The sequence below is a fragment of the Crocuta crocuta genome, unplaced genomic scaffold, assembly GCF_008692635.1.
Source record: "Crocuta crocuta isolate KB4526 unplaced genomic scaffold, BGI_CrCroc_1.0 scaffold318, whole genome shotgun sequence".
Classification (NCBI taxonomy): domain Eukaryota; kingdom Metazoa; phylum Chordata; class Mammalia; order Carnivora; family Hyaenidae; genus Crocuta; species Crocuta crocuta.
In genome coordinates, this window is record NW_027531425.1 from 1,839,555 (window position 1) to 1,865,142 (window position 25,588).

The 25,588-nt window shown below is 39.3% G+C and overlaps 1 protein-coding gene across 5 annotated transcripts in view; it reads right to left on the reverse strand.

Annotated features, from left to right (window-relative positions):
• Positions 1 to 347: 347 nt before the first annotated feature.
• MDM4 (MDM4 regulator of p53) overlaps positions 348 to 25,588 on the reverse strand; it is a 38,337-nt gene continuing 13,096 nt past the window's right edge. For 2 of the 5 annotated variants that reach the window (XM_077772106.1, XM_077772107.1), the window contains exons 2-11: positions 23,944 to 24,056; positions 22,393 to 22,467; positions 17,246 to 17,379; positions 16,112 to 16,167; positions 12,283 to 12,350; positions 11,450 to 11,549; positions 9,175 to 9,335; positions 7,774 to 7,923; positions 6,045 to 6,125; positions 348 to 4,151 (exon numbers count right to left, since the gene is read on the reverse strand). In XM_077772106.1, coding sequence (XP_077628232.1) covers positions 3,579 to 4,151; positions 6,045 to 6,125; positions 7,774 to 7,923; positions 9,175 to 9,335; positions 11,450 to 11,549; positions 12,283 to 12,350; positions 16,112 to 16,167; positions 17,246 to 17,379; positions 22,393 to 22,467; positions 23,944 to 24,021 — 1,476 coding nt within the window. In that variant the 5' untranslated portion in view covers positions 24,022 to 24,056 and the 3' untranslated portion in view covers positions 348 to 3,578. Of the gene's footprint in view, positions 4,152 to 6,044; positions 6,126 to 7,773; positions 7,924 to 9,174; positions 9,336 to 11,449; positions 11,550 to 12,282; positions 12,351 to 16,111; positions 16,168 to 17,245; positions 17,380 to 22,392; positions 22,468 to 23,943; positions 24,057 to 25,588 lie in introns of those variants that run through there. The other 3 variants (XM_077772108.1, XM_077772109.1, XM_077772110.1) reach the window with 3 other exon arrangements.

Genomic DNA, 25,588 nt, shown 5'->3' on the forward strand with positions numbered 1-25,588 from the left:
ATTGCTCACAAATCTATGGCACGATGCAGCAGAAGAGTAAACTTCACTGGCCCCTGCTCTAAGAGATCCCTCCTCAGAATCAAGATTTCCACTCAAGCATCTGGCAGTGAAAGGGGAGAAAAGGAGACAAATCAGACGGGCTGTTGCAAAAGAGAGGGAAACTGGCCCTGGTTCTGGAACACCAGAGCACACTGTCCACCCTAAATAAATCTAAAAGATAAATAGTAGTGTTTGGAAATTAGAGGAGTTTACCTGATAGACGTAAAACTATGAAGACTTGACATACAAACAATGTCCTGCTTTAATGGCAGTGAGTAAAATGTAACTGTACCGCAGTAGCNAAAGTTTCTTGCAGGTAATGAACTGCTCTGATAGCACTGTGTAGTCCTTTGTAGGGCCCTTCACCTATTCTACCCCCAAGAAATGACGAGGCCTACTTGCTATCCTACTCTCCAGGGGTGACTGCACAGGACAGGGGTCCGGGATGACGGAAACACCCTGCAGAGGAAGCGGCATCCCGAATTTCCGATAAGCTACCAAGAGATGCCAGCTGCCTCCTCCTGCAGACATGCTGGCTTCCCTGTAACAGCTGCAGTCTGTCATGGGACTCTTGCCAGAGGTGCAGGGGACCGAAGTCTAGGTTGTCATACCACTCGCAGCTCAAACACGCAGCTTGGGATCTTTTAAGCAAAGTAGTTAGTGGTAACAGAGACAGTAAAAAACCCAATTGAGCAAGGGGGAGAAGGAAAGCTGAGTAGCGTAAGAGAATCCTGTGCTAGGCAAGGATGTACCAAAATTAGCATCAAATGTTTACAAACACAAAATTTTTCAATTCTTTCTGAAGTTTTCTAAAAAAAACAAAAACCCTGCAATAAGAGAAATCAGAGGCTACAAGTGCAGATCCCCAACTCTCCCTGCCCCTCCTTTAAGTTACCATCCATGAAAGCCCTTAACTGGCAAAAATCAAATAAAACTGAGGGCTATCAAATGATTATGAAGAGAGTAGTACTTGGGAGAAAATAGGGGAAAAAGTCATTTAAATCGCATAAATGGTGAAGCATTTACCATGGTTTAACAAAACACTTGAGCTCAAAGGACTCCTTCTGCTTCTAGAAGGAAAACCCTTGTCCCTGATGCCTAGAGAGAGCCAGGGACTTGAACTTCCTTCCCCAAGAAGGAACAATACTGGAGAAGATGGATCAGGCTCTTCTGCACCTTTATCTGTCCTCCCTGTGGGAAGAGTAAGTTATTATGTTTATATAAGAAAGCCTGACATTTACAGGGCCTTTTCTCTTTGAGGAGAAAGTGTTAAAAGTTGTTATTCTCTCTAAAGTCCTATTTTGGCTACGAGTCATATTCTGCAATATTTTAAGATGATAAGCTATTCCAAATTTGACAAGCTGCACACTTTAAATATTTAACAAATAATGAGAAGGAAGTGAGTATGGTTTCAAGATTTACTACAAGTCCCTTAGATTCTAGATGCATCACTAGCTGTGACTTTCGACAGTCATTTAACCTTAAATTTAGCCTCAAGTGCAAAATAACAGGGGCTGAGTATATGAGTGCCTTCTAGTTTTAAAATTCTAGAACTGTTAATAAAACTCCCCCTCAGAAAATTAAATATGCTGCTAAAAGTGATCTTGTTCATTCTACTTCTTATAACTGGAAAAGCCCTTCCTTCTAGGGTAGGGCTTCCCAAAGTGTGGTCTGTGGACCATTTGAATCAGCTTCCAGGAACACATGTTCAAATGGAAACCCCAGAGCAGGGGGGGAAGGGGGGGGGGTTGTTTGTTTGTTTTTTTAAACTTGGGCTGTTTTAACAAGCAACCCAGGTGATTTTTTAGATCAGTAAATTTGTTAATTCTAGGGCCCTGGTCAGGGAGCCTAGGTGGCTCAGTTGGTTAAGCGTCCAACTTCAGCTCAGGTCATGATTTCATGGTCCATGGGTTTGAGCCCTGTGTCAGGCTCTGTGCTGACAGCTCAGAGCCTGGAGCCTGCTTCGGATTCTGTGTCTCCCTCTCTCTCCCTGCCCCTCCCCCTGCTCGGTCTCTGTCTCTCAAAAATAAATAAATGTTAAAAAAAATCCTAGGGCCCTGGTCTCCAAAATCTCATATGCATACCCCTGGGCATACTAAGATTTTTCCATGAAAAAGGTATAGGGATAGGTATAAGGACATGAGCTTAAAGATCTTCAGTTTCCATTTGTACTGTCCTAAGATTGATGTGCTTCTCAGATCTATCATTTTTCTTTACTATCCTTTTCACAACTACCATACTCCCTATTTCCAAAAGAAAGCCTGCTTCTCACCCAACTAGACTCTTACTATGGGGCATTGCCTCAGAATGCAAAAAACATCTAGGGGCATCAAATAAAAGAACAACAAAAAACCTCCAGAGGATTCTCAGAAGATAATGAGGACAGAGTAAAGCAAAAGGGAGCTTAGGTTAAAAATTCTGTGCCTTATCTACCTTAGAATTGTAATTTGTTTGGGCCAGAAATATGCTCATGCATTTATTTTCAAAAATAAAGTCAAACATTTTCTGACTGAAAGTGAAATCTGATATGGCTGATGAATTTTACAATGAGAACAGCTTTGCTACTTTATATGACAAGACTTTTTCCAGAATTTAATCAACTAAATCTATAGCTTCAAGGCTTTGAGAAAAATATTAAGGCACATATACAATATAGTGGCTAGGGTATCCTAAGTACTTAAAGGTATTTTTAAAATTTATATGTTACATTAAACATGTGCAAATGGTCAGCTAACCTAGAATGAGAGCCAGGAAATGGGAGGGAGAACTGCTTAGAAAGAGGAACAAGGGAACTTTCTAAGCAGACAGAAACATTCTGTTGCTTGTTTAAGGATGGCTACTCAGATGTCTACAACTCACGAAGGGAACACTCTGTCTGCTACCTCGTGGTGTAAAATGTACAAATGGTTATATACACTTTTTCAAAAATTCTTTCCGGACTGTGTTAGCAAAAATGCTCAATACTATTGTTCTAGACACACATGAAAAAAGTGCTTGTTTTTCAAGACTTTTCTTGTAGCTTATCTGAATCGTGCAGCCTGACTGCAACAACGCATAGCATTACATAACTTGACTATTCAAACTTATTATTTCTTTTTTTCATTGTTAGCTTTAATATTTTTCTAATAGTCACCTTGGATCTTAATGACTAATAACATTCCCTAACAGAAAAAAAGAACAGGAAATAAAATTAACTAAAGAAATAGTAAATCTTCAAATAATTTGATAAGTGAGCGAATTAATGTATTTTTTGTTAGTACTGGCAGTTGCTTTCTCCCAGATCCTCATCTTTAAAAAGAGAATGAAGTCAGTGGTTAACCTATCTTTTCATGTTAATGGCATCCCCAACTGGCAATCTAGTTCTAAGGAACTCAATTCTCAAATTCCCTATAAGTTTAGAAACAAACTGTTGGAGAACACAGATGTCTACCTAAATAAATAAATAGATGTTTTGAGTTACGCAGAGTAGAGATGCTCAATACTGACATTTTGAAACACGACTCAGCCCTGTTAATATTTTCTGCAGTTCACGGAGTCAGCTACGCTATAAAAACCTTAATAACCAACTGAATCTCTTTCTTGCAAATAGGGCATGAAGCCCCAGCCTTCTTCAATCTTCTGGCACAGTGAAAACAAGTGACAAGATGGCCTGTCCTCCCATGAATAATGTTTCCATCTCGTGGTCTCTTCTCACACAGACTACACGGCTTCAAGAGATTCTGGCAGTCCTCCATGTTTTCTGTATCTGCTCTCTGTTCAAAAAGGTTATCTGATTGTTCTCCCATGCTTGATATAGTTTCCTGGCTTTCCGAACTGTGGGCCAAATCCAAGAATTCCACGGAGTTGCAAGGATCAAAAAGTTTAGGGTTTTCCTCCTTTGTGTACACATCTTTAGGTCTAACAACTGGAGCTGATATGGTTCTTCGGCAATCAGGGACATCAATTCCTTCATTTTCCTTCTTTTCAGGTATGGCAGTGATATCAGATGTGGAGAGAGAATGGGTTAACTTAGAGCAATCCGAATACCAATCCTTCCTCAAGGCCCAGCAACGGAAACAGTACCTCTTGCTTGGAGAGTTAAATTTCTTGCACTCGGTACACTGCCACTCATCCTACAAAGACAAGTGCAGCCAGTTAACATTCACTCTGTGGCAAACATGAAGTTGAGAAAAAGGGAGGGTAGGCCCCAGCTCATCGTCTCACTAGGCCAGTGAGAATCTGGACGTTCCCCATCAGTGATCTGGCCTCGCATGTGAACAAATTCCACAGCCACGTGTAGTCTTGAGCAGGTTTACAATGATAGTGACATGACCACCATTTTCAAGTCAAGATTTGATACAGCTATCTTTAAGAAAGTTAAATTCATTATTATGGCATTCTATCTCATCCGGATGGAATTTTCATTGCTTGCTTTTCCCTGCTCCTTCTTTTTAAGTTCACTTCTTTGTACAACTTACTCTCTTATTGGGCAAGAGGCTAAAGAATGAACAAAAGAGAACACTTTCATTCTTTCCCACTAATTAAGAAATAGAAATTTTGGCAAAAAGGAAGCTAAAATTAAATGAAATTTGAAAACTACTAAATTTACTCCTGGTCTCTCACTGCTCTCAGGATTAGCTAAATGTATGCCTAAACCCTACCTCTGAAAACTGAACGTTCTTGTCCTCGGATGCTCGTAAACCTCTCCATGTCCAAATCAGGAGACACGAGAGCTCAATGAATTTTGCCTTGCGTAATGCAAAGGGAGCTACCTGGAACAGGTCTAGAGGGTTTAATGTGGCTAACTGCCTGGCTCTGACAGGATCAATGACTGGACACAGGCGGACTTGATTACTTCCAGAACAAAGGCCACACACTTCAAGTTTAGACATCGTAACTCAATTTCATGGGCCAAAAGGCAGGGACACGACCATTTGTTAAACTGGGTGGTCTTCAGAGAGACTCACAACATTCGTGCCAGCTCAAGATCCTCAGATCTCATTTGAAATGCTACACAGATACTCAGAGGGGCTTCACAAAGATTTGGAATTCATAACTGATGGTGTGTCACAGTCTAATTGGCATCACTGTTTCTTTTTTAGTAGTACATAAAATAATAGGGCTTATTAAATTCAATGGCGTCTTTAATTTGATAAAATACAGTCTATTTGCTTAATAGGTTTTCTGGGCCCAAGTAGCCACAGAAGTCTGATTAAGATGGAAATACTTATCTCTGCTATTTGTATTATGGTCAAGAACCCTTAATGGACCAATATATTCCACTTTATTACTCAGCTATACACAGACAGATAATTTGCAATGAATTACCATAATGGGCAACAGTGGCAGGCTGGGAGTTGGGAAGGATCAACCAGAGACAACATACAACTTTTCTATCCGCAAAGAGCAAACTGTAAACTCTCCTCCCCGGCCTTCCCCCACCACCCTTCTTCCCACAGTGAGTTAGCCGAGGAAAGGACTGAAAGAAAGATGGAATTAGCATGAAAAGAGAAAAGGTACACATTTGAGTCTAAACCTGAGTTGTCATTTGGTGACAAATCCATACCTATTACCTTTATGGCTTAATACTACATTTTCATTTACTAGTCCTCCATTAATATAAATCTGTGTGGAAATTAAACCATTTTCCATTTGTCTGTTTTTGAGAAGCACTGAAAATATGACCTTTATACTGATAAAGTATTTTAGATAGCTTACATGTCTATCTTTAGGATTACAGAGAGGTGTTTAGTGGGGAAGGTAGTACAGGACTCTTTTGAATAACTAACTCTGTATGTCCACTGCATTAGGTCCAAAGCATTTTGTTAGCAGGGAGAAAGGTATACAGATAGGCATTTCTTTCTCCAAACTCCAAACCTCTAACAAAATATAAAGCAGCCAACATGTCTTAATGCCAAGAAAAGGGAGCCAGAAATGGGGGAACAGCCTACAACACAAGCGCTGCTGGAACTACACACTGGAAGCCGCAGGGGGTGCAGAGCCGCATGTTTACTAGACATTCCTACCTCAGCAGTAACTTCTACATCTGTGTCATCACTTATGGACTTGGAGTCCTCTAGGTCATCATTTTTTCCCACTTCAATCACCTATGAGGGCAAAGACATCTCATTAGTGAGGTTTACCTAGTTTAGAGGAGGCTATAATCTGACAGCAAAAAAGACAGAAGAGTTTCAATTTAAAGCTACATTCTGCCTCCATCATTAATACTTAGAAATAGCTTAATCATTCCAGACGTATGCAGCCAGAACTCTAGTAGAAAAAATGACTGAAAAGTACCCAGAAAGGTCATCAAATAGAAGAGGGTGCCCAAACGTATGACTTTAATGAAAATAAACAATATCTGAGCAGAAAAGCTACAAACCATTAAATGTGAATATTTTTTATGTTGGGAATCTAGGCAGGCATTCAGGATTACACGAGAAAATGGAACTGAAAAGCACTATATAAAATAAGGAACTGAGATGTCAAGAACAAAAACAAAGTATTTCAAAGTTTTACTTTTCATATTCAAAAGCAGACCTAGTTAAGTGATACTCTGGTTGCCCTATAAAAAACATGCCCATGGACCATGAAACAGAAAGTCAAGAAATGTGGGAAGTATATTCTAAATTTCAAAATTTGGAATTTAAAATCCTAAAAACGAACACCCTATTCTGTGATCTAGTAAATGGAATAAAACCAATTATGATTCAATTAGGGACCTCAATATAGCAACTTTCTCATGCAAGTTCAAGTATCCTAAGTTCCATCTCTCTTTCCAAATGTCCCCTCTGTCTTCCTTCAAGCCACTCGTGGTCCCTTCTAATGCTCCCCATATACAACTAGGCTAGCAGGACCCAAGTATCTATCAGCCTATAAACATACCAGGATATCCTTCAGGAACCCAAATTACTATGAAAATCTATTAAATTTAAAAAATGACCCTATTTAGGTTGTGTTTTGCTGCATTTATTCAAGCGATATTTACTGAGAATCTTGTCAATGTCGGACACTAGATCTGCTGTCCAATTTCTTTTGAGATTTGAGCACACGCTTCATCTCGGTGTGTTCACACCATGTGTATTTGGAGTTCTCTCTTCTTTCCCCTTATTTAAAATCTAAAATACATAGGAAGAACTCCTCTATTTCCATTTAGATATAAAGGGTTATGAAAGACACTGAGGTGTCTCAGATATAAGAATTTCTTTCCCTACAGGCTGCTGTGGCCATTTAGAACTTTGCCTTGTTAGCAAAGAAAGGTCTCCAGAAGAAAAAAACTCCATAGTGGGAAATTAGACAAGTAGGAAAGGGTGGCTTACTGCTTCTAAAGGAGGAGTTTCACCCACGCAGTCCTATCCTATTTTTAAGACAGCCTTGGTTTACTTAATGTGAATCTTAAAACTGGATATAGGAGAACATTAAAAAGTAATGAGTAAAAAGCTCAGTCGGTTAAGCATTGGCCTCTTGATCTCGGCTCAGGTCATGATCTCATAGTTCATAGGATCGAGCCCTGCATCAAGCTCTATGCTGACAGCACAGAAGCCTACTTAGGGTTCTCTTTCTCCCCCTCCCTCATGCTCTCTCTTTCTCAAAATAAATCAACTTTAAAAAGAGAAATTAGGAGCGCCTGGGTGGCTTAGTCGGTTAAGCGTCCGACTCTCGCTTAGGTCATGATCTCGCGGTTCGTGGGTTCGAGCCNAACAGTTATGCTATGTGCACACAGAAACAAACAAGGCGAAATGTTTCCAAACATACCTTTTTGTCTCTTACTTTCCCTACTTCTTCACTGGTTTGTTCAGAATCTGCAGCTTCAACCTTGATTCCCACACCAAACTGCTCTGATACAGACTCATTCAAAAACCACAAATCATCTGTGGTGTCTGATACAATGGCAGTACCTATATCCTAGTAGAGAGAAAGCTTTGTAGTCAGAGGCCTATCAGTGATGTTGAACCAATAAAAATGAACCCCAAACTCAATGTCCTTACACATCTCCAAAGAACACCCTGCCTTTCTTCAATGGACATCTATTCATTTAAGATATCTACTTGGCATCTACTATGTATAAACTCATAAATGGATATAAAGGAGCCTGGCAAAGAATTTTCTACTTCAACAGTAACTCAAATATAACTTGAGAAATGGCCTGAGAAATGGTACTGAGGAGCTTAAAAGCTAAAGACGCATAGCTGCTCAACCAAACAGAATCCATTCCCTCGATTTCTTTCCAAAGGTGGCATTCTGAGAACCTAGAAGACATTCCATTAACTGTGATACATTATTTCCTGGATGGTCAATGTTTACTAAAATATGAGGAATATTGATAGTAACTCAAATCTTCTAAACAACTTTGAATATAACTTTCTTTCTGCATTCATCTATGGATATTTTATGACATGCTTTTCTACAATATTCCTAAGAGAAACTTATTATTTTGCCACCATAATATACCCATTCATTTACTCAGTAAATACTCACTGAACGCCTTTTACATGTAAGATACTGTTCTAGCTACTAGGTAACAGAATAGAGTGGTGAATGACTCAAAGCCCTGGACTTAGATTTCAGTAAGGGTAAACAGAGAAGAGACACATAAACAAAACAGAGTAACAGTTTTTCAAAGTGAGAAGTGCAATGGAGAATATAAAGTAAGATAAAGGAAGAGAGTAATTATAGCTTGCATTAGGGTATGACACCGAAGGAATAAAAGGGGTTAGATTTTGGATACGTTTCAGATAAAGAGCTGATAACATGAATGTGGAATATGACAGAGAAAGATACCAATGGTATCGCTTTAGATTTGGCTAGAATAACTCGATAGAAGGTAGACTTGCGAAAAAGGAAAGGCTGAATAGGAATATTTGGGGGGAAAGTAGAAATTAAAAGAAAAATCAAGAGCTCTGGTTTTTGAACATGTTAAATGTCAGATCATCCAAGCGAAGATGTTGAATAGGTAGCTGAATATAGACAGTGGGCATTTAGAGAAGAGGTCGGGGCTACAGATACAGATTTGAGCATCAGACAGACACGGATGGTGCTTAAAGTCGTAGCACTGGATGAGAATTCTTACAGAATGCAATGTGTGGTCAAGAGTAACCAAGAACATTACTCTTTCAGAAAGAAAACAAAAAGTTCCTCTTCAAAGGTGACGTTTACCTGATTTGTCTGTAAATCAGTCGAGCCATTACTTCTAGGTGTATAGTTGTTCCTCAGGTTTCCTAAAAACCACCAAGGCAGCCCGGCTATATCCCACTCCTCAAACCCAAGGTCCAGCTTAGAGGTCTCACCTTGGGTTAAGTTTTTTACGAAGTCTTCACCTACAGTCAAATGGAAAGAATGGTAAATATGTACACAACACTAAGAATCAAAACTCGCTTTGTAACACTTACAATCTCTTTATAAGACAGAAATATAAACTCTGAAAGCATCCAAACAATGACAGTCCTCCTTCAAAATTGTCATTTATTTGCATGTTAAACATTCTTACCACAGCAATAACTAAAGAATGACTCTCTCTAGTACATGATGCCTGAAAATGGCTCAATTCATTGAACTGCAAATGGTGGTGAGATGAAGGCAGTTTTGACAGGTAACAACCATCATAAAATGCTGAACTCTAGGTTATCAGAGTAAAGATACACCTTTGTCCTTCCAAATCAATGGGCTCTTCTGGAAATATCTAAAATCGAGAATACTGGGGCGCCTGGGTGGCTCAGTTGGTTGGGCGTCCAACTTCGGCTCAGGTCATGATCTCACAGCTTCTGTGTCTCCCTCTCTCTCTGCCCCTCCCCTGCCTATGCTGTCTCCCTCTCTCAGAAATAAATAAAAACATTTAAAAAAAATTTTTTTAATAAATAAAAAAAAAAATCGAGAATACTACAAACACAAAACCTAAGAAGGCCCCACATATGCCAAGTAAAAGATCTCATGTTGTACATCCAAATGATATTCAAGGTGGTTACTAACGTTAAGTCCACTGCCAGCTCAACACCTTCTTTTCTTTCCCATTATCCAATCTTTTTTTTTGTTGTACTTCCCTCTTTTCCTACTTTCTCACTCTCCTCTACCTCTTTCCAAGGCACTAGGCACACCAATGGCAACTAGAAGTGTTTAAATGTGCTGAGGTACACGTGCCTGGCAACTTCTGTTATAAATAGATCCCTGTCAGAACAAAATGTTACCTACCTACTTACAAATCATATTGATCCCTGTCCATTAAGTTCAAGGGAAAGGTCAGCCTTTTACTTACTCATTCCTAGAATTATCGAAACTCAAATTCCTGAGATGGCACCAAATTAATGTTATTCTCATCTATCCAAGCTCTCTACCTTCTTGTAAAGAGAACAGAAATATACTTTCCATATATAAAAAGTGTGTCCTTTCTACCTACACACTCTCCTGAAGACACTAAGCTATTTATTCTCAAAGTTTACGTCACAAGCTACATATAATCTCTTGAATTGGCTACTCTTATATTTCAAATAGCTTCTGAGTAGCAAGTAAGCAAGGACCTGCAATTACAGAAAAAAATACCCATTTAATACCATTCAGAACAGAATAAGCTCCAAGGTAAATAGGTAGCCTAAAATTCAGCTGCATGATAAACTGATTCAATTTTAAACAATTAAAATAATTTCAGCAGCATCACTCTCTGAGAGGTTGCTAGAGATCTAACCTGCCACTGCTCCAAGTGTGAGCCAGGTACCTAGGACTAGAAACTATCAGACCATAAAGCACCTCTCGAGTAATTTATGATTTTGTACACCTTTGTAGAAAAAACTTTAGGAGATGTTTTATAAAGCAGGGCATGGGGGGGGGAACCTTCCAAAATATCGATTAACTCCTTTAACTTGACCATAGCTTAACCAGTATGGATGGCAAAGATCTGAGGACGACCATCCAAGGGCAAAGGACCTACTAGGCTTTCAGTATCTCAGTCTCGGCTCTAACACACTAAGTATATATCATCTTGGCAAACTTCAAAATCCTATGAAAATTAGCCTTTGCCTCAAGCAGACAAATAAAAATAAAATTTCTAGCCAGACTGAATACATACAGGTGTGTCAAGATTTAAAAGGCCAAGGCAGCTGATTTGCCAGGTGGCAAACTGATAAATGTGTAGCTATCTTCTATTAGCACACTAACCAAAGGAAGAGATTGCTCTGGCACAGTTCACGGGTTGCTAAAAGAGCACTATCATTATCTTCAAAGTTAATGGTCACTGGGGTAAAGAAAAAGTTTTCAGAAAATAATGAGAAGTATGACATAAGCCCCTCCTACTTCATATGCAAAGAAAGGACATTATTTTTTGAGTTGTTTATATAATGGTCTCAATTACAGCCAGTGCTTAATATGAATAAATGCCATTTCTAAAAGTCATCAACAAAAGAAAGAAAAAAAGAAGTGTGTATAGCCTTAACCCGAAACTTACCTTCTCTAGAATTTCTGCATTTATGTTGTGAGGTAGGTGGTGTAGGAATATTCCCTTCTTCCGTTCTTTTCCTGGAACTGGAACTTTCTTCTGAACTTTGCTGGAAAAAAGGGAAAGATGTGTATTAGTGCAGCAAAAATGACTGAGACCAAGGGATGTAGCAGTTCCATTCTGGCTCGCCAGTTAGTGTGCGGCACAATGGGTTACGCACAAGAGAGAGATCTCTGGAGTTCACAACAGTCATCAAATAAAGGCAACACTTCTCCTCAACCCACTGTGAGCAGAACTAGGAGAACCCCAAACCTGGGGGGGAAAAAAATCTCTGCACAAAAGGCCAAAACCTATTGTTAAAAACAGGCTATCGCTATAAAGCCTCTAGACTACAAAATCAGGCATAGTTCAGAAAACATGTGAAACCCTCAGTATATATATACCAAGATGATCATAAAGTTCTCCCAGGTCTGGGGAAGCTGTAAGAACAGCCTGACATGAACTTAACTGCAACAAGCCTGTTAAAATCAAATAAAGCAGTTTTCTCAAACACCGACGTACATACACCATCACACACACGGGCACACACAAACCCCAAAGAAAATGCAACTGGAGGAACTGAAGATCAGAAGTGCTACATCCCAAAGAAAGATTCAGAGACTGGAACTCTGTTATGGGCAGAACAGAGAAGGTTCACTCTGTCCCTGGTCTGTGAACTCCCAAGAACCTTTCTTATTAAATTCTTACCACGTTCAGGGAAAGGTCTTGGGAGTCCAAGATCCATAGGTACAGAGAAGGGGCCACTCTGTACAACAAAAGAATTCACCGTGTGGTGATTTTACCTTCAGTTGGTCTTGACCTGGAATATCCATACTGTGATCCTGTGCGAGAGCGAGAGTCTGAGCAGCATCTGGATGGCAAGTAAAACAAAAGGAAAACCTTCCCTGGTAATAACCATTCTTTCCACATAAAAGGACCTCAGCAAACAACCCTGGAGCCAGGTTTAGTCCCTAACGATGTACTTCTCCATGTTGGCTGGACAAGGCTCTCATCCAAAAGGGAAAAATCAAAACTGATAAAAATGGCAAAGACCGAGACAGGCTATAGTCAAGATATATTACCAAAATGCAATCTGGGAGAAAAGGAAAAGTAAGTAAAAAATGTTCATAGCAAGCTTTCAAATTTTAATATGAAAGGGATTCCAACCAAGAAATATTGGAAAGTATTTTACCATGTCTTCCCAAAGGTGTTTATTAGCAAATCTGCCTAACTTGTAAACAACAACAAAAAGTCTGGCTTTTAATTTTTGTTTTCAGCTCTTAAAGTTATACAGGGTTATGAAATCTGCAAATCTGGAATTTTCCCCACTTGCTTCATTACACCTCACGTAAACTTACATTCTAAAGTATCAATGATGACTTCATGGTTTAAATCCCCATCACCTGAATATAGAAGTTTTTTAAATTAACAAGTTTTATTTTCCCCAGTTACTATAAAACATTTCCTAAGAAGGAAAAGGAAGCAGATAAGGTTTTTCTCAAAGCTAATAAAAATCAAAGAAAACAGTAACCTGAGAGACATTCTTAGTCTGAGAAATGTATTTCAAGGACTCAGAAATTTTTCAAGCAGAAGATAAAAACATAGCTACAGGAAAACAACAAGCTGTAGAGAACAGAATAACCTAGAACGCTCATTATGTAAGGTTATACATGTAACTAAAGTGTTCCCAAAGAAGTCTACCAAGGGTTGGGGTCTTTAGATACTATCAGGTCCAGAAATAAGACACTTAAGGAAAACCTCGTCCTCACATAATACAGACTGCCAGAGAAAAGAAAAGAATACAGATCCTGCCATGGCCTGATAGTTCAATTGTTTTGCACAAAGCAAACAATTTCAAAATTGTAATTATAAAGAGCATTATTTCTACAAACATTTTTATAGGTAAATGGGGATATTGAGAAGTTTGAGACAGCACTTGCTGACCACAGCGGTTTTCAAAGATCAACTAACAGACAATGCAGTTGAAGCATTTCCTTAATAAAGCAATCTGATTACTGTCATTTGTAGTTCTAAAACCTTACTACCTTACATAGGCTAACACAACTAGAAGCAAAAAGAAATTATCTGGGAAAACTACAAAGTACAAAGGAATTTTAAAATAAGCACAAAGTTTGTCATATTTCATTTTACTGGCATACATGTGGAGATTTGGAGAAATGATTCATAAAGAACCACCTTTACTTTAATGGCACTTTTGCAGCCATCAACTTCGCTTGCAAAGGGGTTCATGGAAAACACTTTTCTCATTTTTCCTTTTAAATGTAACACATGTAACCCAATATACAGAAGATCAACAGAGATGACCAGGCACAAGCATGAACACATGTGCAAGTCAGAGCTGACACTCAATCAAAATTACTTTGGGGCAATTTTCTGGTTTTGAACATTATACTATGGTTATTCAAGATGTTATCATCTGGAGAACCTGGGTAAAGAATATCTGAAACTCTTTATAATACTTTTACTACTTTTTTGTAACTGAAATAATTTCAAGGTTGACATGTTTAAGAACAAACAAAATGTCTTAAAGATTTAATGTTCAGAGAGAAAAATGCGTTAAGAAAAATTAACTGGGGCAAATCCTATGATGACACCAATGTGGCACAATGAAAAGAACAAGAACTGGCCCATCAGAAATATCTGTCCTACCAACTGTCAGTGACAACTAATCTTGGACAAATCACTCATTCTATTAAAAAAAACAAAGACGAAACAAAAAAACCCTCAGTTTCTTCATCTCCAGACCTTCCTCAAAGGGTTGTTGTGAAGATCAATTGAAATGTCTGTTACAGAAAGGTTCATTTTAATACACAGCATGTTAAATGCTGCCGACAAAGTGCAAGAAAGAGAGAAAAAGGGAGAATCACACCCATTCTAGATATTCAGAGAACAGATCAATCAGAAAACAAATTCCACTGAAAGAGAAGATCAGCAAATATAAAATCCTCTGTGTATTTCAAGTCTGCAGTGAATATCCCAGGAAAGCCCTACTATTTCACAACTGACTGAATTTCAATAAAGCACTATATTATTTGCAAGGCCTTTCCTCACAATAGAAATTTACAGCTGGGTGAAGTGGGCAAAGTGGGCAAACTGCTCAATGAAAGTCAACAGGCTCCAAACTTCAATGTAAGTTCAAAAATCACATTTCAGTATGAAAGCAAAGTCTCTATACTCTCAATTTAAATCATAAATCTTTATTAGAACAGATTCTTTTCAACTACAGTATTTATTTCAGTGAACTACTGAAAGATAACCTATCTAAAAGAATTACTGGGGCGCCTGGGTGGCTCAGTTGGTTAAGCATCCAACTTCGGCTCAGGTCATGATCTCAGTCCATGAGGTCAAGCCCCACATCAGGCTCTGTGCTGACAGCTCAGAGTCTGAAGCCTGTTTCACATTCTGTGTCTCCCTCTCTCTCTGCCCTTCCCCCACTCATACTCTGTCTCTGTCTCAAAAATGAACAAACATTTTTTTAAAATTTTAAATAAATAAATAAAAGAATTACAAACTTGGGCTTTCTTCAAAGGTCAATGTTACCTAAAATCTAATTTGAAGCTCACGAAGGGACTTCACATAGGAATGGAGGGAAAAGTGTCATTATTCGGCAATGAGTAAGAAATTGGGTTACTCCTCGGTTATGCACAGCTGATTCACTTATCTCTAACACGCCGTATGTCAGACCCCAAAGCAGCCCATTTCCTGCACATACCTAATAAGTTCAAGTCAAAGGGCAGTATTTAAAAGATACGGAATCAAGCAAAGGGTTAGGCAAATCAGCATTCATATAGCAGAAAACTAAAACCATTAGATGAAAGGTTCTTGGGGGACCTTTACAACACATGGATCAGGGTAACACCACGTGAGCCCAAGGAACCTGAACACGGATACGATGCATATATACAAAGTACCACCTGTGAAACCTTCTCAGCAAAAGTTTAAACTTGAAACTATTCAAGCATTACTAGTTTATTGAAAATAGAAGACATAGAGAAACACGTTTAACAGCATCACAAGGATACAATCCGGAACCCTCTAGAATGTGGGAAATTTTACAGGACAAATAATCCATTTCTTCAACAAATAAATGACATAAAAATTAAAAAAGGATTGTTTTATAAAAATACTTAGAGGCATTTTAACCAATGGCAATGTGTGGACTTTCTCTGGATTTTGATCTGAACAAGCCAAATATAAAATATTTCTGAGGTAACTGGAGGTAACTATATATACACTGGCTACTGGACAGTATTCTGGAGTTATTGTTTATTTTATTATTATTAAATTTGTTGGGTGTAAGAATGGAATTGTAGTTATGTTTAAAGGAAAAAGGTCCTTATCTTTTAAAGATTTTAAAAGTATGTCCAGATGAAAAAGAAATTATTTTAAGAAAAAAAAAGTATGTCCTGGTGAAGGAAATGTGGCAAATTTTTCAGTATATTTGAAATTTTTCACAATGAAAAATGAACATACTAAGAACATTCTGTGTGATAGGTACCCTCCCAGTCATGCTAACCCAGCATTTCATTTCCACCTTGATCCTTGTTTTCCCACCATTTGCCCCCTTGAACTCAAAGCTGACACACACTGAGGAAATATGATGTGACATACCTGTAGTGGCAGTCGCTAACGTGACAAGATTCTTTCTTAGCATATCATAGAGAGGACTGTCAGAGAAACAACAAAAAAAAAATTAATAACCCCACAGTTTTCCAATTAAAATGTCATGTGTCTATCTGACATATGATCTTCTAGCTTTCTCTGTAACACACAAAAAGGCAAATTTTTCCCCCCAGAACAGATTTGTTTGTAATCATTTAAATCTCAAGAATGTTAATGCCCAAGAGCTTTTGTTACTTTGCCCCCATTAAAAAACTAATTAATTTACATTTTATTTAATTAGCTAACAGTTAACACAAGATTTCCTTCACAGACCATTCCTTCCTTCTAGGAATTAAACTTTACAATTTTAATTGGGGAAGGACCAGAAGGGAGTCTTACCAAAGTAAGACAAAATGAGCTAAAAAGATACCATCATCACAAAGCTATCCAAAGAAAACACTGGCTTCCCAATTACTAATTAGCTTTTGACTCTGTAACAACCATTTACACCCCATGCATCTGGAGAAAGTCACACGATAGGTCAGAGGACCTCTACTGTGATTCTTCTGAAGCCCATCGTCAACCCGAGCTGCCCAGCAATAGCGCGTTTCTCTCACCAGCTCACTCCTCCTCCTCTCTCTACACCTGCTTCACAAAATCCTAACCTAGCCACGTAGCTCCTCCTACCCAGGCCTTTGCACGTGACGTTCAACCTGTCAGAAGCTCTCCTTCAACTTTCTTCAGGGCCCCTCACTCCTTAGTTGTCTTTCAGGTCTCAGTTCAAACTACTTCTTCAAGACTTCTTTCCTCGACTCCTAAGACCTCCAGGTCCCACCCTCGACACAGCTTCATGCATTTCTTTTCTGTACCACTCACCCACAGTCTGTTTAGCGTGTGCTGGCCTGACAGTCTGAGTAAGATGGGGAAGAGCACCTACTGTCTCACTACCCTCCGAGCTCCACAGAGTCTGAGACTGCATTGCTCACTAACATGTTCCCAGTGCTTCACAGGCTACCTGACATACAGAGGCCCTTAAATACTGGCTGACTGGGGGGGAAAAAAAAGTAACCATTAATAACCTATGGAGATTCAGTGGTTAGATGTAAGCACCCAAAAACATAAACACACCCTCACTCTTCTTACCTTGGATCTTTCACGGAGAAGCTCTGACGTCCTAGCAGTTCCCCCAGAAGATCTCCACCACAATACACCATATGCTGCTCCTGCTGGTCATAGAGCTGCTTCACCATTATATACTGGCCCAGATAGTGCATGACCTGCACGGTGATAGAGAAGCATGAAGAGGTCTGTGCAGCTGCTCCAAAAAGCACAAATTAATTATGAGAAGATCAGGTAAGTTAGTTTGCTAGAGAAAGAGAAAGCATTTATGAACGTGACTCTCCGTGCTTGAGGAAGGAGTCCCACAACAAGATCGCTGTCCTCAACTACTAGGCTCATCCACTTCTTATCATGCTGAACGTTAACAGACTCTTACTTTTTTAATCTTTTTTAAGCTCATTTATTTTTGAGAGAGAGACAGAACACTCTGTGTGTGTGCACGAGCGGGGGGGGGAGGGGGGAAGAGAGAATTCAAGCAGGCTCCACACTGTCAGTTCCACAGGACCCCAACACGGGGCTCGATCTCATGAACCAAACTGTGAGATCATGACCTGAGCTGAAATCCAGAGTCAGACACTTAACTGAGCCACCCGAACACTCCCAGACTCTTACTTTTTAGAAATGTAGTGGCCTAACAATGAGAAAAAGTGAATTTTCCTAGTATTCCCTTAAAAATGTTTTTTTATTTTGAGAGAGAGAAACAGAGAGAGAGAGAATGAGAGAGAGTGAGAATGAGAGGGGAAGGGAGAGGGAGAGAGGGGGAAAGGGGGGGAGAGGGAGAGAAGGGGAGAGGGAGGGAGAGGGAGGGAGAGGGAAGGAGGGGGGGAGAGACGGAGGGAGAGGGAAGGAGGGGGGGAGAGAGGGAAGCGGGGGGAGAGAGAGAGAGAATGAGAATCCTAAGCAGGCTCCACATCAGCAGTTTGGAGCCCGATGGGGGGCCCAAACTCATGAACTTGAACTTGAGATCATGACCTGAGCCAAAACCAAGAGCTGGACATCCAAACAACCGACTAAGTCACCCTGGCGCCACATTCCCTTAAAAATTTTTTCACCAGTCCAGATAAAGAGGTCTGTTTTATTATTAGAAGTAATAAACATTGGGGCACCTGGGTGGCTTAGTCGGTTAAGCGTCCAACTTTCGCTTAGGTCATGATCTCGCGGTTCGTGGGTTCGAGCCCCGCGTTGGGCTCTGTGCTGACTGCCAGCTCAGAGCCTGGAGCCTGTTTCAGAGTCTGTGTCTCCCTCTCTCTCTGACCCTCCCCTGCTCACACTGTCTCTCTCTCTCTCTCTCCTAGAAATAAATAAAACATTTAAAAAAAAAAAAGAAGTAATAAACATTAAGTGTGCCTGGGTCATAAAAATATTCTCTAAGTCCAGGGATCAATAACTACAAGAGGTTTGTGATGCGTGTTCGCTTAATTTTGTTTGGCAAATGAAGTGCAAGGTTAATAAGCCGTAAGTGCATAAAACACAGGACCTAGTGTTCATCAAATTAAAGTTTAGTCTATCTGACTTTTTTCAGAGTTCACAAAAATGGAAGGAACTCAGACAAGTTCATGATTCAAAACTATTATATTATCTACTTTTTTCATAACGTTTCCTCTAGGTAAGTTTTTTTTAACTGCTTAATTATTAAATTCACTTAGGGGCGCCTGGGTGGCTTAGTCGGTTAAGCGTCCGACTTTCACGTAGGTCATGATCTCACGGTTCGTGGGTTCGAGCCCCGCGTCGGGCTCTGTGCTGACTGCCAGCTCAGAGCCTGGAGCCTGTTTCAGTCTGTGACTCCCTCTCTCTGACCCTCCCCTGCTCACGCTATCTCTCTCTCCCTCTCCTAGAAATGAATAAAACATTTAAAAATAATAATAATTAAATTCACTTAATGACAATAAGAATTTTGTTGTCACAGACCAAAGCAGCTACTTTTATCTTTAGGCTGCAACTTCTCAGGAATTATTAGGTATCGACACAGAGGAGTTTTCCAACACTGTTCCCATTATTGGTACAAAAATGCTCTTAGGTTCCCCTCCACCCCAAGCAACATTCCGTCCCAGTGTTTATGGTGCTGTCGTACCTAATCATATATCTAGGGGAAAATAAAATGGGGAAGAGCACCTACTGGAAGAAAAAGGAGAAAGTTTTACATTTATGTCTGTTCAACTTGCAAAAAAATAAATCCACTAAGTATGCAAAATAAGACCTTCTACAACACGACGCCAGATGAGTACATAATTAAACGTTTGCAGCCCCTGCCGTACCAGCACCGCCACCCCAAACTCTGGAGCTCCAGCTGAAGGAGCAGGGGGTAAGTAAGAAATTCTCTATACTACAGCTTGTACAAAGCAGACTGCTCCCAAATCGACTGGTGGGATAGCAATGAGGAAGCCACTGACTATAAAAGGCCCTAGAGCAAGAGTGCGCCCACTGCGGGAGGGGGAAGAGACCTCACATTACAGCCCTTGTACTGTGGCACTCCGTGAAACTCCAGAGAACTTGTGATTCGCAAACTTCCTTTCCGGCACCTGGTGCATGAAATTGCTCAGGACTTCAAAACAAATCTGTGCTTCTAGAGCGCAGCCACAGGCGGCCTGCAGGAGGCAAGGCGGCCTCTCGGTGGGCATTTATACAGACACCAAACTGTGTGCTATCCATGCCAAACGTGTAACAATTATGCCAAAAGACATCCAGCTAGCACACCGCACAAATGGAGAATGTGCTTAAGAACCCACTTTGATGGGGGCGCCTGGGTGGCTGTCAGGTTGAGCGACCGACTTCAGCTCAGGAAACGATCCCACAGTTTTTGGGTTCGAGCCTCACGTCGGGCTCTGTGCTGACAGCTCAGAGCTTGGAGCCTCCTTCAGATTTTGGGTCTCCATCTCTCTCTGCCCCTCCCCAACTTGTGCTCGCTCGCTCTCTCAAAAATAATAAACATTAAACAAATTTTTAAATCTACTATGACTGAAAATATTTCATTCTTTAAAAAAATTTTTTTTTCCATGGGGTCAAAAGGTACCTACAAATATATATTACAAGTAGAAAAGTAGGAGACAGAAATCAGGTACTAGCAGCTTTTCTATTTTCATTTGTGTGTGTGAATTTTTAATATAAATGTGCGGGCCTAAAGCATTAATGCAAGTCTAAATGTTTTAGTGAACATGTGTCAGCAGTTCAACTTTATAATAATTATAAATAAACCTGTTACCTTTTTCTGGACAATGACAGCATTTGGATTTTTTTTTTTTTAACAAGTAAATTTCTGGGGCGCACCTGGGTGGCTCAGTCAGTTATGCATCTGACTCTTGATTTTGGCTCAGGTCACGATCTCATGATTTGTGAGTTCAAGCCCTGTATGAGGCTCCATGCCATCAGTGCAGAGCCTACTAGGGACTGTCTCTCTGCCCCTCCCCCTCACTCATGATCTCTTTCTCTCTCAAAATAAACATTTTTTTTAAATAAAATAAAAATTAAAAAATAATGTGTATATGATTACTACTCTGACTATACCATACTGCCTCAATGCACACATACTGAGAACCAATATTTAAAAATAAAAAATTAGGGGCACCTGGTGGCTCAGTTGATTAAGCATCTGACTTCGGCTCAGGTTCTCATAGTTCATGAATTCAAGCCCCACACTGAGCTCTCACTGACAGTGAGGAGTCGGCTTAGGATTCTCTCTCTCCCTCTCTCTCCACTCCTCCTCCCCCCCCCAAAATAAATAAATAAACTTTAAATAATAATAATAATAAAAACTAAACAATTGTGGGGGCACCTGCACGGCTCAGTCGGTTGAGTGTCCAATTCTTAATTTTGGCTCAGGTTATGATCCCAAAGTAGTAGGACTGAGCCCTATGTGGGGCTCCACCCTGAGCATGGAGCCTGATTAAGATTCTCTCTCTCCTTCTGCCCCTCTCTTCCCACTCATGCTCTCTTTCTCTCTCAAAATATAATAATAAAATAATAAGATAGAAAATTAGGAAATTTTTTATGCACCAGATAGGGTCAAGGTTCATAATAGAGAGCTTCATGTAATCTGACCCTGTCCATCTTTTTCCTCAGGAAAACATTCTCTGAACATTATGTACTTAATTTCTTCTTAACCCAGGCAAACTCTGCCATGTTATTAAAGGAGACAGCATAATTCATTATAACTTTATTGATATAAAAATCCATACTTTAGTAATAGCTTGGGAAAAAAGTCTTACTTAGAATTCTAGACATATAATCTAAGATGATGCACTTAAATTTAAAATGATAAAGGAAATAGGAGTATTCTAGAAAAAAAATGCTTCCAATTTGTTTCCCTGAAAGATCTAACAGCTCAGGAGGGGCATCTGGGTGGCTCAGTCGGTTGGGCATCCAACTCCGGCTCTGATCATGATCTCACAGCTCATGAGTTCAAGCCCCATGGCATCAGGCTCTGTGCTGACAGCTCAGAGCCTGGAGCCTGCTTCAAATTCTGTGTCTCCCTCTCTCTCTCTGACCCTCCCTCACCCACACTCTTGTTTATCTGTCTCTCTCCCTCTCTCACTCCTCCTCTCTCAAAAAGAAATAAACAATAAAAAAAAAAAAGATAGAAAGCTGTAACAGCTCAGGAATGCTGTGCTGCTAATAAGGCTTAAGCTTTTCAGAAAAGTTAAAAAAAAGCTTGATAATTTTGTTTCCTTCTATTAGAAAACATTAGATTTTACTCTAAAAAGTAAGCAGTTCAAAGACATTAACATTTTGGGGCACCTGGGTGGCTTAGTCGGTTAAGCGTCCGACTTTCGCTTAGGTCATGATCTCACGGNTAAGTGTTTAAAGTAACTCACAGTGCTCAAAAGAGTATCTGACACATTTATAATGAAAAACTACTGCATTTAATTCCTGCCAGGTGCTGTATCCTATAAATCATAGTATCATTTTTTTAATCCTGTACACGCTTTGCATTTTAACTCTGAGATCAATGAATTCATGGTTAATTTTAGGTTTGGCTGACAACATACTTCAAAAGGAAATTTAAAAGAAATATGAAATTTGATTTAGCTCGATGATCTTTAAAATAAAGAAAAAGTTGCCTCTCTAGTACCCCAGGAGTAGAATTTACTTTCTTAGGCCTGATTTCAGAACTATATATTCATCAGCTTCTACTTTTCAGCTGTTCTTACAACTGAGAAGTTTCTCTGAAGGCTTACCTCTTTAACAGTGAACATTTCACCTTGTGCACCAGCTGCCTGCAAAATCTTCAAAAGTGGCAGTTTGGGTCGTACCTGATAGAAATAAAATAAACCTGCTATTTACATTTCAATTAGATCGGTTTCTGAAACCCTAGGGAACAAGAGAACCTCCTTAAATATTTTCTTTTTTACAAACCCTGGTAGATACTTAACATCTAATAACATACAACCTTCCAATACATAAAATAACTGCAGATAATCAGACTGCTTCTTGTTACCTTCCTGAAAAATCACATTTTCAAGACAGGACATTCACACCTACTAGGATGGCCATAATAAAAAGAAAGAAGGGAAAAAATAAGTATTGGCAAGGATGTCGAAAAACTAGAACCACTGTGCGCTGCTGGTGGGAACATAAAGTGGTTCAGCTGCTGTGGAAAACAGTCTGGCAGTTCCTCAAAAAATTAAACACCAAATTACCATATGGCCCACCAGTTCCACTCCTAGATATGCACTAAGAACTGAAAGCAGGACTTAAACAAGTATTTGCACACCAGTGTTCACAGCATTATTCACAATAACCCAACACTGACAGGTGAACACATAAACAAGATGTGGTCTATACATATAAGGGATAGTGACTTTGATATCTCTTTACTGGCTGTGGAGTCTGTCTTTAGCTACACAATTTTATCTTAGAACTTTTATGGTCAAATTTGTCTCTCTCTTTCTCTCAAAACCTCTCTGGTTTTATTTTATTGAAGGCCTCTGTCATCCTAAAATTTCACAAGCATTTCCTAAATTTTCTTCTAATATTATCTCACTTTTTACATTTAAACCTTTATCCATCTGGAATTTTTGTACAAAGTTTGAGGTTGTCATTTGTTTCCTTCCAGAGACAGACAATTACATCAAAACCATTTATTAAATAAACCACATCTTCCCCCATCAAAGCCAAATTCTACCTTTATCATACACTGAGGTACGTAATACTATATATCGTGCAATGTTTATGAAAATACGGAACAAAATTATTAATTTTTGTATGTTAGAGGAAAAGATCTGAAACAAGACAAACCAACAGTGTTATCTTAGAGGGAAGGGACTTTGGGGGAAGAAGGGAAGAGACAGTCAAGGAGTCCCTACAGATGCATACTTTATAGATAAGTACATTATAAAACTGAATATTTTGTAAGAATACATTTGCAATATTTACAATTTAAAATTGATTTTTAAAGAAAACAAGCCAGTTAAAATGAAGTGAGAGAAACAGAAAACAAACATAGAGCTTGGCCCCAAATTCTCCATTAGCCACCTGTACCCTAAAACACGATAGTTTTCAAAAGGTACCATATTTTGAACAATCTGTAACCTCTATATGTTTATTTAATCAATAATCAATTCAAATTTTGAACACAGATACCATTCACTAGTTTCCCTAATATGACATTTAAAAAAATAACCCTTCCTGCTCTACATAAAATCCTTCAGTCAGTAAAGTCACCTACATGCCCCAACTCAATGTTTTAAAAGTTTAAAGAAAACTAGAAATGGCTAAATATGATTTACCTGATTGGTCTGTTCAGCAGAGATCCTGCAAGCACTGTCAGAAGTTGAACACTGGGCAGAGGTGGAAAATGATGTCATTTTGGCAGTGAAGAAATTGCAGTCTGTTGATAAATCTAAAAGGAAAAAAAAACATTAAGAAATCTCTTCTAAAGTAGAAAAATTTCTCTTTTAAGATTTACAAAATAGCAGCCAGCAGAAGGAAAAAAGACACATGTATCAGAACGTCCTACACAAATGCAATATATCCATAATGAGGTTCTTGATACCCTCCTGATCACTTTCTAAATTCAGATACTGCAAACAACTGAAGAGCTTAATTAAGAGTAAGGACCATCTTTGCTTCCCTTAGGTGAAGCCTGAAACAAACAGGTTTGGGCATGCTCCAACCCCCACAGTGATGATAATGAGTAACTGTTTTAGCTGAAAGTCAAATTTACAATCATCTCCCCAATGAATATCAGAGTTTCAGCAACTCCTCCTCTCTTTGGACAGTGCTCAAGAGCACCCCCTGGAAGACAACAGTTGTAGAGCTGGGGGAATTACCAAGATTAAGTAATAGATTTAAGACTCCAAGAGCACATCAAGAAAAACCTTTGCAACATGTTGAAACATGTCTTGGCAAGAAACACTGGAGAGAGAGTCAAAATACTCAGTATCAGTTAAAGTGGCTTTTAACACGCGCCAAACCCAAGGAGCATAGCAACTAAGCCAAGGTGGGACATATATCATCGAGGAAAATGTAGCATGAATTGAGGAAATATAGAGTAAGGTTTAGTTAAAATTGTCACTTCCTACCATCTCTCTTTAAACAAAGAAAAAAAAAGCAGTAAGAGGGAAAATAAACTTGTTTATTTTCAGGTCTTTTTTTAGTAAAAAGGTAATAAACGATCAGTGACATTTATGAGTAACAAGCCACATCAGGGGGGCCTGGAAAAATGGACAAATAGTCTGGCTAAAACCAACAAGATTCCTCAATCTTCTGAGACACTTACTAACTGTAATAAAATATAAATTCCTCCCTCCCCCATCTGCTTCCCTTGCTACAGAATGGGAAGTCAGATAGGATAGAAGCATAATTTACCATTTTAAAGCAGCTAGCTTTTAATTAACATTTCAAACCTTATGCATAAAACACCAATCTTGGTCTTCCCCAAACCCACTAGCTTTCTCCATCTCAGCAAATGGCAACTCTATGCTTCTACAGCAAATGGCAACTCTGCTTCTAGTTGCTCAGACCAATGACCTTGAGGCCTTCCTTGATTCCTTTTTCTTTCACACTCCACACCCAGTTCATAAATAAATTCTAAAGGTGTATCTTCAAAATATACCCAAAATCTAACCATTTCTCACCACTTCCATTATTACTGCACTAATCCAAATGACCCACCTCTCCACTGCACTACACTCCTGTTTTCTTGCTTCCACCTTTGCCCCACTAGCTCCCAATCTCCTTCTTTCGTGCTCACGTCAGTTTACCAGGGAAGCCTTCCATTTTTAAAACTGCAACTCCCAACCCCCAGTATTCCCTATCTCCTCCCCTGCCTTATTTTTCTTTACTGCCCTTGTCATTAAACATTTTTAAGCGCTTATCATGTAAAACATATAAGGAGCAAGGTTTTGTATTTACTTGTTCATTAATAAATCA